This window comes from Mus musculus, chromosome 9 (genome assembly GCF_000001635.26).
Source record: "Mus musculus strain C57BL/6J chromosome 9, GRCm38.p6 C57BL/6J".
In the NCBI taxonomy this organism is placed as follows: domain Eukaryota; kingdom Metazoa; phylum Chordata; class Mammalia; order Rodentia; family Muridae; genus Mus; species Mus musculus.
The window spans coordinates 86,678,735-86,693,834 of NC_000075.6; the positions used below are offsets into that span (position 1 = coordinate 86,678,735).

The 15,100-nt window shown below is 39.6% G+C and overlaps 1 protein-coding gene across 3 annotated transcripts in view; it reads right to left on the reverse strand.

The window, feature by feature from the left end:
- The window catches only part of Me1 (malic enzyme 1, NADP(+)-dependent, cytosolic), a 114,552-nt gene that overhangs the window by 97,372 nt on the left and 2,080 nt on the right, over positions 1 to 15,100 (reverse strand). For 2 of the 3 annotated variants that reach the window (NM_008615.2, XM_011242666.2), the window contains exon 2: positions 1,085 to 1,218. In NM_008615.2, coding sequence (NP_032641.2) covers positions 1,085 to 1,218 — 134 coding nt within the window. Of the gene's footprint in view, positions 1 to 1,084; positions 1,219 to 8,223; positions 8,544 to 15,100 lie in introns of those variants that run through there. The other variant, NM_001198933.1, reaches the window with a different exon arrangement.

Below are 15,100 nucleotides of genomic sequence, written 5' to 3' on the forward strand. Positions count from 1 at the left end.
AGATGAAAATATCACGGGAGAGTTTAACCACTAACTTACGCAAACTAATGGCTCCTTTCTTTCTTTCTTTCCTTCCTTTCTTTGTTGAGACAGTCTCACTATGCAGGCCTGGCTGGCCTAGGACTTACTATAGACCAGGCTGGCATGGAACTTGCACAGATCTACCTGCCTCTGCTTCCTGAGTGCTGAGATTAAATGAATGTACCGTCTCATCCAGATGTTAATGGCCTTTCTCTGGATAGAAGCATTTCTCTCCTAGTTACCTTTCTACTACGCATAATCCTTTTTGTATTACCTGTAACCTTCAATAAAATTCAAACCACTTTGTACATCAAAAATTTTTCATGAAAAATCCTGAAAAACTGTGTTCAATAACAAAACTAGGCCCTTCAGAGTGATTCCTGCGTGTGAACTTAAGCTTGTGAATGCGTGCAGAGACCTTGGTCTCCTACAGAGTGCCAACTGGAAAGGTGCTGGGACATTCAAGAAGTGACATCAGCCACAGGCGGTGAGGTCACTGGGAAAGCTGTTGTCAGGAGGGGATAACTGTTCCCACAGAAGGTTCCTTCTGAGGAACTCACTTGGTAAGTATGGCTGCCCCTTCCTGCCCTCAGAGTCCACCCGCAGTACTGTGCCTGGAAACTCACACCCATGCAAGAAGCAAGGCCCAGACTGCGCAGGACTAAAAGTCTGCATCGCTCCACCAGAAGAGGGCTGTTATAAACACCAGCCATGACCAATGATCAAGTTTAGAAATGAAGACAGCAATTTTCTTGCCTATTTCTTCCTTCTTTGGTAAAGAATGTCATGTTTATATATAAATAAATAACATATATTAAGTAAATATGGGCATATATCATTTTCTCCTAGAAAATTATCTAGAGAAAGATAAATTAAGATTAGATTATAAAAAATACTTCAGATAATCATAGAGAAAGTAAGTGCTTTAAAAAAAATCACTGTATCTGCAAACAAATTCTCCTCAAAGTTAACTAATCCATTCCAAACAACATAATAGCTCAACTTTCTTTACAAAAGACAACAGGAGAGTTCCATTAGAGAAAACTGTTGATAAATGTGATACCTGTCGAAGTCAGAGTTCAGTCGTTCGAAATTCTTAATTATTCTAAGGACCTGGAGCTCCTGGCTGATGATGCAGGGCGGCAACAATCCATGAATGTTCAACTGCTGTCTCTCTTCCAGAGTAAAAGCCAAGTCCTAAGATGAAGAGGAAAACAAAGATTTGGAGACAAACAGCACACAAGCACATGGACCCCTGGGAGCGCAGGGTCTAACGCTGCTAGTCACACAGCCGGCCAACTGTGCACTAACCATCTGCTTCCTTAGCCGCAGACACTAGGACGGGAGTGGAGAATGGACAGGAGCAATGACCTAAAATGGACCTAAAAGCACAAAAACGAGAGGCCTGGGAGATAGAGCACTCAGCCAATAAAGTGTCTGCTGTGCAAACAGCAGGCCCTGAACTATGATGCCCAGTACTACACAGAAGTCTGCCCTGCGCTAGGGCACGGGAGACAGGTGGGTCCCCAGCTGGCCAGACAATCAGTAAGCTCTGGTGCTAGTGAGAGACCCTGTGTCAAAAACATAAGCTTGAAATGATCAATAAACACACCTAGTCTTCCTCTGGCCTCCCCATGCATGTGCACACATGTGCATGCGAATCCACATACACAAACACACACGTACATAGAGCACATTATGTGCACACAAAAATGAAAGATGCAATCCTTAATGTTAGAAAATATACAAATGAATAGTTCTCTATTTTTAAATGTGAGTAGAAGTAGGTCAGCTGACACCTGCTGCACTTGTAACTCTGAACTAGGTCAGGAAACAAACTGCAGGACTCCCAGGGACCTGATTCAACTCTCCGGCTCAGGTTATCTCCTACCATCCTTACGCAATCCTGGTTGTGCTAATTCCTCCCCAAAGCCCAAATGCACCATGTCTTTATTCTTCTACGTATGGCATCTTTATTAAGAATGTTCCTGACACCATGCACTTCAGACATAAAACCCGGTAGACTCAAATGAGATGTGGCTTGAGAGGTATGGGAAGGCGCTATGCAAGCTTCTAAGGGAGGGAGGCAAGCAACAGTCTTACCCAGCTGTAACGGTTATAAACCGTAACGGTGGCCATCATGGTACAATATCCCTAGGGTACCTTGTCCCACAAACCTGATGAGTAACCAACAGCTCTGTAATTAGATTTAAGGCCCACTTAACTGGAAGGAAATCATATCTAATACTAGAAATGAAGCCAGGGAATAGTGGGGTCTTAGATCTTATAGAAGAACAACTGCAATTTATAAACCATAATTCCTAAATGCACTCTAAATATTTACCCTTCCTTCTACCCACAGGTCAGTGTAGTAAATATTTATCCTTCTGCCCATAGGTAAGTGTAGTAAATATTTGTCCTTCTATCCACAGGTCAGTGTAGTTCTTACCACTTACCAAAGAAACTTCCCTTTGCCGCAAATGGACCGTTACAGAAACCAGTCAAATGCAAAGAACAAGTGATCTCAGAGTACCCAGCCCCAGCCCATCCACCCATAACACAACTCCTGCACCTAAGGCTGGGGGGTGGGGGCCATCACAGAAAAGGGGAGGAAAGATGGGAGGAAAGATGGTCAGAGCCAGGGGAACAGGAGATCTACTGTGAGAATTTTATCTCCTAAAAAGACAAGAATGTTTCACTCATACCTTGACTACCATATCGCTGCCTAAACAAGACCTGAAGAAGAATATACATAGATATACTAATATAGAAGAGGAAAATCTCACAAGACGCCACCACAGACAAAGAACTACAAGTAACTAAGGAATGCTGGTAGGAGGAGAAATGTTCCTCCCCAGGGATGAGCCCCTATTTGGTTACCCAATACCAAATGGTCAGTCCTGAAAGCATATAGATACAAGTAATGCTAAATGAACTCTGTGTGTGTGCGTGTGCGGGTGTGTGAGTGAGACAGAGACAGAGAGAGAATTACACTTTACAAAGAGGTCATAATTTTGAGAGGGAACAAGTTAGGAATGGGAAAAGAGAAATTTATGTAATTGCATTCTAACTTTTAGAAAAAGTAATTCTTACCTGCTTCTTCCATCAAGACTGACCCCAAGTGCCTGAGCCTCTCTAAAGCTTTTCTAGACTCATCACCTCTATTATTTCTATGTCAGACTATCAACTTTACATCAACACAGTATAAAAGCAATAGGAATTGTCAAAGGCTATAAAACTCCAGAACAAGCAAATGAAATAGAAATAAGGAGTTGATAGAAAAAACAGAATGTACCAAAGAGATTTGCTGGCACACACTATGGGATGTCAATGCAAAGAAGTCCAATGGTCACTAATAAAAAAAAACTATCTGGTAGACTGGGACAAGGAATACACTCTAGAGGATTTCCAATGAAGAAACTGAATCCTAAGCAGGTTCTATTCCAAGACTGGGCTGCTGTTTCTTTGGGCCCATTATTAAGCGCTGACATGTATGGTGGCTGGTACAGTGGTGAGAATGTTTGTGGACACTCCCTAATTGATTTGTGGAAAGCACTGCCTTCAGACAATGTCATATGGAGGTAGAATCTTTGGGAGGTGACTGGCAGTCTCCTTTATGAACAGGACTAGAATACGATAAAGAAACCCCAGAGAGCCTGGATTCCCTTCTGCCATGTGAGGACACAAGATGGCTGTCTGTGAAGCAGGAACTGGATCCCCACCAGCACTGACTGCAGTGTGTTGACTTGGAGTTTCCCAGCCTTCAGAACACAAGAACGCATACCATGCATTTTAAATACCCAGTCCATAGTATTCTACTGCTGCAGCCCCTTGTGATGCTACGGTCTCTTGTCACATGGACAGGAACATATACACTAAATACGTGAGTAATTCTACAGACATTTCCTTTGTCCATTAATGTTCCTACAATGAGGAGTAACTATTGATGGAAGAGGAAATTCAACAAATATTCTATTGTATATATTCATATACATATATATGAAAAAGAATAGGAACTTGAGACTTTTTTCTAACAGAAATGGGGGTGGGGGAAGAAAGAGGAGAAAATGAATGTAATGCCAAAAAAAAAATCTCTAATAAATACAAGTGTTACAGAGAGACTGTAAAGCACTGAATGTACATAATATATACAGTGTGAATGTTACTGCTGTGACAAGGAGTCTGCAAAAATACCCAGGGAAATATGGTGTTCTGAGAACACGGCTTGTGCTCGGAGTACTGCTGTGAGCTCCTTCCTCGAGTAACAGTGGCACTGAGCCATCTTTACTCAGATAGAGCCGGGCCTTTTACTTGGATTTTCCTGCATCTGCTCTGACCTAACAGACCTCAATGCTATGCGCCATACACCATGGAAATGAGAACGCCATCTGGAAATCTCCCCAGAGTCTTTGATGTTTAGCAACTGCAGACTCCTATGGTGTCTGCCAAATATTCACAGACCCACCAGAGCACCAATGCAACTGTTTAAAAAAAAAATAGGACTTAGTAATCTGGGAAAATGGACCAAGTTAAAAGGAAAGAGAAGGTCCCACTACTGGGTTCATATCATTTTGTGGTCCTTTGGAAATCACAAGTAGTAATAGGAGCAGCAGCAATAATAACAATAATAATAGTAATCATACTAGATGATAGCCGCATCATCATCATCATCATACTAGATGAAGAATAAGGAAATGGAGTCTAGAATCCCTGAAACTTTTAGGATAATAAATGATTTTAGTTAACTATAGCTTTTATTTACCATATTAGTAGAGGCCTCACTTAAAAACAATTTTACAGAAAGTTATAAACAAGTCAGCCATGTCTAGAACCTAGCAGTAAAGCATTTCAAAGTGTATGTTCGTGTTACCTGCAAAACAAAGACTTCAGAGTACACATGCAGGGTCTACCCTGCATCTGCCTTCTGTCAAATGTGTTACGTGGCTGAAAGGTTAAATGTCCACACACAGACCAGGTTTTCTGGCCCCCTGCAGCGCTCACCCACACACTCTAAATCCAATCTGAGACTTCTTTTCCTTTTTCCCTTTCTTACTCCTTCGAGCCTCTTGTACCACTAGACAGCAGAAGGGCACTTTCACTCAAAGGGCAGCAAACAAAGTGACCCTTGTTCCTTTCCCATAGCTTCCTGAGTAATCTAAGCCTGCTATGCAGACATGCTAGCAGGAGGGGCCTGTGTTAGCAGCTCTGTGCAAACACTGCTACCTAAGGATCCGCAGGAGTGATTCGCTGATGCAGCAGAAACAAACCAGAAGACAACCGCATCTTGTCTTCTGCAATGACCTGCTCTAATGTCCCCAGACAACTTGTATGGTTTGGATTCGCTTGTCTCAAAATTGTAACTAAAACTAAGTCAAGATGAATTACGTAACAACAGCACTCAATAATGTGTTTAAGAGCACCGAAACAGGAGAGTATAAATGGTTGTTTACCCAGTGTCTAGACTACTACTTGACAGTTAACAGGTAATCCACTAATTGTGAATTAATTCAACAATATTCTGAAACTACACACTGTTTCTTTCTTTCATGGAAAAGAAATATTACAAACCAGAAAAGCAAGTGAAAGGTTACACTCACAAAGAAACTTCAACCTAAAGGGAATCCAGGTGCTCAGGAGAGATGAACAAGGTGCCTCCGTGCCCTAGAGTACTAAGCAATTACACGCTCAGGAAAACAAGCCAGGGACCTCCTAACACTGGAGTATCCGTACCATGGAGACAAGACAGCTCCAGAGCCTGCAGCGCTCATCTCACACAGACAAGGCGCCTCCATCCTTCTAGATTTAATAATGTCACTGCAAATAATTTGACGGATCAATCTTTTTAAAAAATGTTAAAATACTTTATAATTTTAGAAAACTGTATCAACACACAAGAGGGGAATTAATATTTTTACTAGTTATTATTCTAAATCAAATAAATGAAATTGAAGCTAGGCACATGCCTCTAATTCCAGCATGAGAGAAGCCTTGTAAATCAAGGCTTGCAGACTAAAACAAGACCCTGCTTCAAAACAAGTAAAAAAAATTTTAAGAGGAGGTAAAATTGAGCTTTAATTTTTATTGCTGTGTTTTGAATTTACCAATATAATTTACATACATATTTTATATGTACAACAAGAGAAGCATTCATCTCCCCAAAGCTTTGAATCCCCTAAATTACTGAGTTGTTTTTCTAATTCTAATTAAAACATAAAATGTAATATTTTTATTTTTTCCTAGTAGTGTGCCATTTTATTTCTTGTGTTTATATGTTGGCACGTATATGAATGGAGTGTATACATGTGTGCACAGGCATGTGCATAAAGAACATAAACCCACACCGATTATTTTGTTTACTTGATCTCTTCTGCCTTCTTTTTGGAGACAGCGTCTCTCACTGAACCTGGAACTCATCAGTTCAGCTAAGCTGGGCCCTGAGCTCCAGGGATTTTCCCGTCTCTACCTCCAACCAATACTAAGGTTTCAGACATGCACCAATACGCTCAACATGTTTACATGGGTGCTGAAGAATCAAACTTACACCTTTGTACTTGTACATTGGGCACCTAACTGACCATCCCCCCTGACCCCTCAATTCCCTTGGTTCTTAAGGCTTTTTTATTTGGAGTGTGGGGGTGATTAAGGATTTAGAGTCAGTGTATGGTGCCCATGAGTGTAATTGCAGCATGCCATAGAGAGACTAAAGCAGTAAGAATTCAAGGACAGACTAAGTTGTAGTGTTACGTGACTTTCTAGGCAGAGGAAGGGGGATCTCGTGACTTCAAGGTCAGCCTGATCTACAGATAGTTCCATCTAGTCCAGATAGGGAGACACAGTGATATCCTATCTTAATAAATAAATAAATAAATAAATATGAAAAGTATTCAAAGCCAGTCTGAGCTACACAGACTCAGTCTCAAAAAAAAAGAAAAACTTTCTCCCAGATTGCAAAAAATTTGTTAGGGTAACATCTAGCCTAACCAGCAAGCCGCAGATCAGTACGAGGCTCTGTCTCAAAAAGCGGTGGATAACTCCTGAGATTGGGACTGTCCTCTGACCTCCACATCCATGTACAAACACATGCGCGCTCTCTCTCTCTCTCTCAACCTCTCTCTCTCTCTCTCTCTCTCTCTCACACACACACACACAAATTCTTGAGCCAGGCCTAGTCATACATGTTTACACTTCAGCTACTAGGCCTGAAAGAACAAAATAGTAAGATATCTAAAAAGAAGCAAATAATAGACTTATTTTAAACTGCATACATCTGTCAATACATAAAGTATATTTTCTTGGTATATTTTGTCTTTAATAAACATATCTTGTATCACATGTTTTTAAGTATTTTCAACATTTCCGATATAATTAGTTTTGTTTATAATGTGTACACTGTTTATTTTTTAAAGATTTATTTATTATTATATGTAAGTACACTGTAGCTGTCTTCAGACACTCCAGAAGAGGGCATCAGACCTCATTACGGATGGTTGTGAGCCACCATGTTGTTACTGGGATTTGAACTCAGGACCAGTCAGTGCTCTTAACCACTGAGCCATCTCTCCAGTCCTGCACTGTTTATTTTAAGCAGTGGTTTTAAGTATATGCACCTAAACTGAGAAGGGGCCTTCACCAAGAGCTGCTACAGAGAATGACGCTGCAGATCTTAAGGCACACACACCTGACATGATAAACTCAGAGATTCCACAAGCTGCTTCCTCCACAGGGCCACAGCTGACATGTGTAAAAACTGTCTCTGACTGCACTTAGCCACTTCATTGAGCTCATGAAGCTGCATTAGTCAGAGTTCATCAGAAATGCCATACAAACATACATACACACACACACACACACACACGTATAGACACATATATGAGATTTATTAATTATAAGAGAACTATAATTAGCCCACATGACTACCAGGACAGAAAAGCCATAGTGTTACCTCTAGCGAGGGGCAGACACAGGGAGTCAGTGGTATGGTATCTGCCTGAAAAGCCAAAAGGGCAAGATCCTTCAAATCTTTCAGGTTGAGTTTAAAGGATAAGGAAAAAAGAAAAGAAAGAGAAAAAGAAAAAGAACCTGATGTCCCAATTCAAAGACAGGGAGAGGCGGTTCTTCCAACCTGGTCTTTACTCCACTCAGCCCTTTGGCTGATTAAATGAGGTTTGCCCACACCAGAAAGGAGAAGTCTGTTTTACTCACTTCGCAGATCAGTCTCATCCAGAGAAACCCTCTGAAGCACTCCTACGCATCCCAACTGACCAAATGTCTGGGCGCCCCTGTGGCCCAAGCACCCAGTGAACTGTCACACTCTGCTAACATTTTCCAACAAGTTTCTGTTGAATTCCTGTTTGCAGTGATGCTGGCTACAATCTGCTGCTGTTATAAAACCACATGAGCACAAGCAACTCAGGAGGAAAAGGCTTCTCTCACATCTACTGGCCCAGGCAGGAAGTCAGGGCAGGAACCTGAGGCAGGAGCAGACGGAGACTCCATGGAGGAAAGATGCTCACCGGCTTGCTTCCCCTGGTTTGCTCAGTTACCTCATATATCCCAGGCCCACCTGCCCAGGAATGGCACCTCTATCAACTAGCAATCAAGAAAATACCCCACAGACGTGCCCTAGCCTGGTGGATGCAATTCCCCACCAGAGGTTCTCTCTTCTCAGGTACGCCAAATTGACAAGCAAGATTAGCTATTAACAAATGTAATTATGTGCAAAATACCAATACCATGTGAGGCATGGCCCACAACATTACAATTAAGGGAACTAAACAGGATATTTTACTAACAAGTACATAAATTACATTAAAATGACAAATGTGGTACCTTCGGGTATGTTAGTCTTTCTGTTGCTGTGATCAAACACCTTGACAATAAACAACTTGGGGAGGAAAGGGTTTATTTCGCCTTACAACTGCAAGACTCCACTGATGAGGGAAGTCAGGACAGACAGACAGGGATGGAACCTGGAGGCAGGAGCTAATGCAGAGGCCATGGGGAAGTGGCTTGCTCAGCCTAGCACTCAGGGCCACCAGGGAAGAGTGACACCACTCACAATCAGCTGGGCTCTCCAATACCAACGATCAATCAAGAATATTCACCACAGGCTTGTCCCCAAGCCAATCTGGTGGGGGCATTTTCTCAAGCAAGGAGTTGAAATCTCTCTTACAAAAATGACTCTAACTTGCGTCAAGTTACCATAAATCCCAGCTAGCACAGGGTGGAAACGAAAAGTTAGCTTTGTTTAGAGGTTAAAGGGAAGAGTGTGCTGAGCAGTGACATTAAACTGAGTGGTAACTGATGACTGAGAGAGAAGGTGACGCCTGAGGTGAAGGCTGGGTGGGGGTGCAGGACCCAGCATGGCCATGAACTCAGTGCAGAAAGATGCAGCTTCTTAAGACAGAAAACAAAAGGAAGCTGTGTCAGCTGCAGGAAACACTCTGCCTGTGGGACAGAGAAGCAGGAGACACACCTGTCACTTAAAAAAAAAAAATTTGTACAATGAATCTATAATTGCTATTATAAAAATAATTAGAGCCACTAGCTACTATGCCATTATCAAATATAAAAGCAAATCCCTTTAAATGAGTATAAAGTATCAGCAAAGAAATAAAGGCAAGTGCAAGTTTTAGAAGTGAATAACACAGCAACTCAAAGTATTCACAGGGTGGGCGCAAGAGCAGAGATGGAGTGGGAGGAGTCAGGGATGCCCATGATGAATCATGACAAACTAACTAAGCAGACAAATGTATGAAATAAAAGACTAAGAGGCCTTTTAATATTGTTCTGCATTTAGCACTTATGTCATCAGTCTTAAAAGTGATAGTGTACTATGAGTTGGCTCTGTTGATAAAGAGTGTTTGCCATGCAAGCCTAAGGACCTAGTTTCAGATCCCAGCACTCTTGTAAGTAGAAGGCAGCCATGGTGGCAAGCTTATCTAATCCTTGAGTTGGGGAGGCAGAGACAGGTATCCCTGGAGTTCACTGGTCAGCCTGACTAGCTAATCGGTGATCTCCAGTCTCAGGGCATGAGTCTGTCTCAAGGAACAAAGTGAAGAGCAAATGAAGCCATCCACCATGGGTATCTGGCCTCCACACATGCACGTTTGTACATGTACACTCAGAGAGACACACCAAAGGAACAAGGGAGGAAAAAAAGACTCGAAAATGTTTTAAAATTTATAGAAACATTGCAAGAAGATGTAAGATTACTGAACTGCAAAATTTAACATAACTAAGAAGGTTAACAAAAAATTCTAATTCCAAAAGCATTTACATTCAAGATTTTGAAAATGGAAAACAAGCTCCACTGTCCAAAGAAAAGTGATATATACATATATTATATATATGTATATATATATAATATACATATATATATATACACACATATACACACACATATATATACATATATATACATATACATAATTACCTAAGTGACTACAGCTTCCTCAGCGAAAACAAAGGAGACCAGAAAGTAGGAGGACCATGTGTGTTAATACTGAGGAAGAGGATTGATAACAGATAATTCCATACCCAGTGAAAATATGCTTCAGAAATGAGGGGAAAATAAGAACATTTTCAAAGAAAGGGAATCAAGACAGCTGGTCTCCTGCAGACCTGTTCTAAAAAAAAAAAAAATCTTGAAATGGAAGGAAAATGTCTCCTGAGGAAAACTTGGAACATCAGCAACCAAAAGTAAGGAGAGTAGCTGTAAATATCTGGGAACTGCATCAGATTCTCCACTCACTCCTGAACGCCTTAAAATATGTGTGAAAAGTTAAAAGGACATAAAATTTATGCTCTACCCAAACATAAAGATTTGAGTCGATGCAATACATATGCAAGGAGATATGGTCATAAGTTAAACAGACTGACTAAAACATAATGATAAACATTAAAACAATGGAAAAGGAGAAATCCCAGAGTAAAAATCAGAGAGGACAAACATCTAATAAAATGGTAGACATAAATCTAAACATAACAATCACATTAAATGTAAATGGCCTAAACACACAAATTAAAAATACTATTAGAAACCAGCAATGACTAATAAGATCATCCCAGCTTCTCACTAGTGTAGCTTTGTCAGGCTTTAAGAACTGACACTCCACATGGCATCAGTTCTTGAAATTGTAACTTGACATCTGTGGATCCCTTAAAGCCAGCAACACCCTCATGTTACATGTTAATTCTCAGAGAAGGAGTTGTTGTTTTCCATTTTCCTGATCTAACAACTGAATTTTTCTGATGGTTTGGAAAAATATAAATTGCAGGAGAAATTTGTGAATGTTATTTGTCTGATGTATCCTGTTTCTACTTTAAGATACAAGGTATCAGATTTCTCCTATGTCATAGAGTGACATTTTAAGGTTTTTTGTTTATTTGTTTGTTTGGTTTGGTTTGGTTTTTTTCGAGACAGGGTTTCTCTGTGTAGCTCTGGCTGTCCTGGAACTCACTTTGTAGACCAGGCTGGCCTCGAACTCAGATATCTGCCTGCCTCTGCCTCTCAAGTGCTGGGATTAAAGGCGTGTGCCACCACACCCGGCTGACATTTTAAGGTTTTTAACCTTAAATCTAAAAGATAAAATTTAGTTTTAATAATTTTACATTTGAAAACAAAAATTGATGTACTTATTATATATATTGGGGGAAGTATATACATTGCAGAATAGGTAAGTAAAACTAACATATGCATGATCACACATACTTTTTTGTGATAAGAACACAGAATTTAGGAAGACATCTTTAATATGAAGGTGGCTGTATACTACTTGGCATATACTCGTAACTATTATAACTTTATTCAAAATTGACTCCTCATTATGAAGAATTCCTTCTCTCATTTATGCCTTGATTTTACTTGGGAGCAGTGCTAACTGACTTTTTTGATCTTTGGTTTTAGAGAATGTTTTAGGTGGTGCCTCATGGTATAATGCAGGTTGACATACAACTTATCACTCAGTTTAGGGGGAGTTACAATTTCAACACAAGAGTTCTGGAGTAATATAATCACAGCACATAAAGACTTTTATAACACATGTGTATGTGTGTATGTTATTTTATAATATAGATGTACTATGTCACAATCAAGTTGGAAAATACATTTGGAGACTGAATAATTTAAAAATATTGCAATCTATTCTAAGTTTAAGGGGCCTACTTGTAATACTACACTGGCGTCTTAGGACCCCTGAAACCCTTTTCTGGTGTGTCTGAAGACAGTGACAGTATACTCATATATACATAAAATAAATAAGTAAATCTTTAAAAATATAAATAAAATAAAACCTGAAACCCTCAGATTCCTGCCTGGGACTCCTCACAATAGAAACACAGTCACGAGCACACAAACACTCTTGCTGTTGTTCGTAATCAGTGAAAAATGATGTTGGTGAGCTTAGTATAAAATCTCTAGAACTTCTAGTCTCATGGTTTTTTTAAACATTTTTTAATATTTTACTCCAAAGTTACCAGATTAGCATAGTGGAGACTAAAGTCTGTCTTCTGTCATCAAATTCAAAGGGTTAATGGTTGACTCAGATAGATTATAACTCCATCTGCATGACCTCAGGAAAAACAGTGAGTCTTAATATTCTCTGTATTATTCAAAACAATTATTGTCTTGAACTGCAGTGCTTTCTGTTCCTAATCACAGATCTGTTTGTTTCTCTTTTCCTCATAGCACAGCAAACCAGAACCTGCTATAATGGGGAGCAAGCACTTTTCAGAATCTCGCCTTTTCGATTTCAAAGTTAATAAGGAGGACCAAATTAAATTATTAGTAGAAACTACCACTAGCTGCAACTGAATCAAAATGCATAAAATACCAAAGGGGTGTAGCATTTGGAGACTCAAAGGAACAATTACCTACAACAAAGCTAACAATTAGCGTTTTCCCACCTCTGCATAAACAAAGTGAAAAATAATGGGAGTAATTATTTTTTTATTGTTCATACCATTTTAATTTTTGTACAGCAGTTTATAAAGCATGATTACTGGCCATATAAAATTTCTGAAAACAGAGAATTACAAGTCATCTAAATCAGCGGAAATCCTGAAACTAATACATTTTAAATTGTATACCTAAGTACATACACACACACACACACACACACACACACACATATATATATATATACACATACACACACACACACACATCTTAAAACAGTTCCGTCTGTAGGGTATGGTGGTTCACACCTGCAATTGTAGAAGACTGAGGCAGGAGTACTGCTTTGAGTTCAAGGCCAGCCTAGTCTATATAATGAGCTCTAGCCCAGCCTCAACTACACAAAGTGAGATTCTGTCTCAAAAAAAAAATGTATGTATGCATATATGTGTATATATGTATAGTGTTTATATATGTGTATACATTCATATATGTGTGTGTATATATAGACATATGTATGTATAAATGCATGTATATATGCTATGTTTATTAACACAGTAAATCCCCTAAGTATGAGGTAGAAGTACTTCCCAACAGCTGTGACAGAATCAGTCTGAAATGATATACATTTGACTATTAGCAAGTAGTAAGGTTTAGAATTCCGTATAAATTACGAAGATCCTATGTCTCTCCGGTTTGCTTTGTTGTTGTTCTTGACTTTGTGTCTACTGTTAAGTTTGACTTTTACCAATTTTTACTTCCTTAAGATTGTGCCAACACGTAGTTAAAATTTCACAGATTATAAAAGCCAAATTCTGGGGCTGGAGAGAATGGCTCAGCGCTTAAGAGCACTGACTGCTCTCCCAAAGGTCATGAGTTCAATTCCCAGCAACCACATGGTGGTTCACAACCATCTGTAATTGGATCTAATGCCCTTTTCTTGTGTGTCTAAAGACAGTGACAGTATACTCATATATACATAAAATATATAAATAAATAAATCTTTAAAAAAATAAATAAAATGAAAGTCGAAGTCTAACATTTTTAGCTCTATCCCATTAAACAATTTAATGACCGATTCAAAGGAACTTTAGACTTCTGTATAAATGTGTATTAATTAGATATTATGAGGTAGTTAAATTAATGGGTCTACTGTCTTAGGATATTGCCAGAACCAACACTGTGAAAGCTCCCTGCAGTTGCTGGGGTGATGCATGCCTTTAATCTGAGCACTAGGAGGCAGAGGCAGGCAGGCAGACCTCTCTATGAGTGCAAGGTCAACCTGGTCTAGATAGTCAATTCCCTCCAGGCTAGACAAAGCTACACAATCAGAACTGCACTAAATAAATAAACAAATAACTGACGAAGTAGTAAGTACAAAATAATATGGAGCACCTTAGTGTATAAGTGTAAGCATTAAATCATAGTGAGAATAAGATAATTAGGAAAGGCTTCCCTAGGGAAATGATTACTAAATCAATTAATATCATTTTAATTTTAGGAGTCACAACAAAAATGAAAAGAAGAAAATCTTCAATATATTTTAAGCTAAAGGCTAAGTTTGGGAGTTAGACACATCTAGGATAGATAGTAAAACATTAATTTACATTCAACATAACAGGAAATAGCACTATAAGGATTTGAATAACAGGAGAATGTGAATAAAATGCTAACTGGTAGATCTCTCTCTCTCTCTCTCTCTCTGTGGTGTGGGGGACACGCACTCTCTTGTGTACATATACAAGTTGTTTGTGGGTGCCTCTAGCTGTGAGCTGCCTGAGATAGGTGCTGAGAACTGAACCCGTGTCCTCTGCAAGAGCAGCAAGCACTCTTAACCACCGAGCCACTTTCCTCAGCAACAAAAGATGTTTTCATCCATACCTAAATGTACGGACATAATACTAACTAAGCATGTCTCGGTCACCCAAAGGTAGGATCGTCAAACTCTTCCTTAGTGTGGCTAAACGAGTATTCCTATAGCGGGTGACAGGCTAGGCTCGTCTGCTAGGAGAAATTTAGAAAGCACTGTTGACTTTAGCATCCCCTTGGAGTCAGGTCATCTCAACATTAAAAAATTAAATTAAATTAAGAATTCTGTCCTAATAACAAAGACAGGGGACTTTTGAGTATATAGCAGATGATGTTAATGCCACAGGCATCACGCTGACCCCAGGGCTGAGTAAG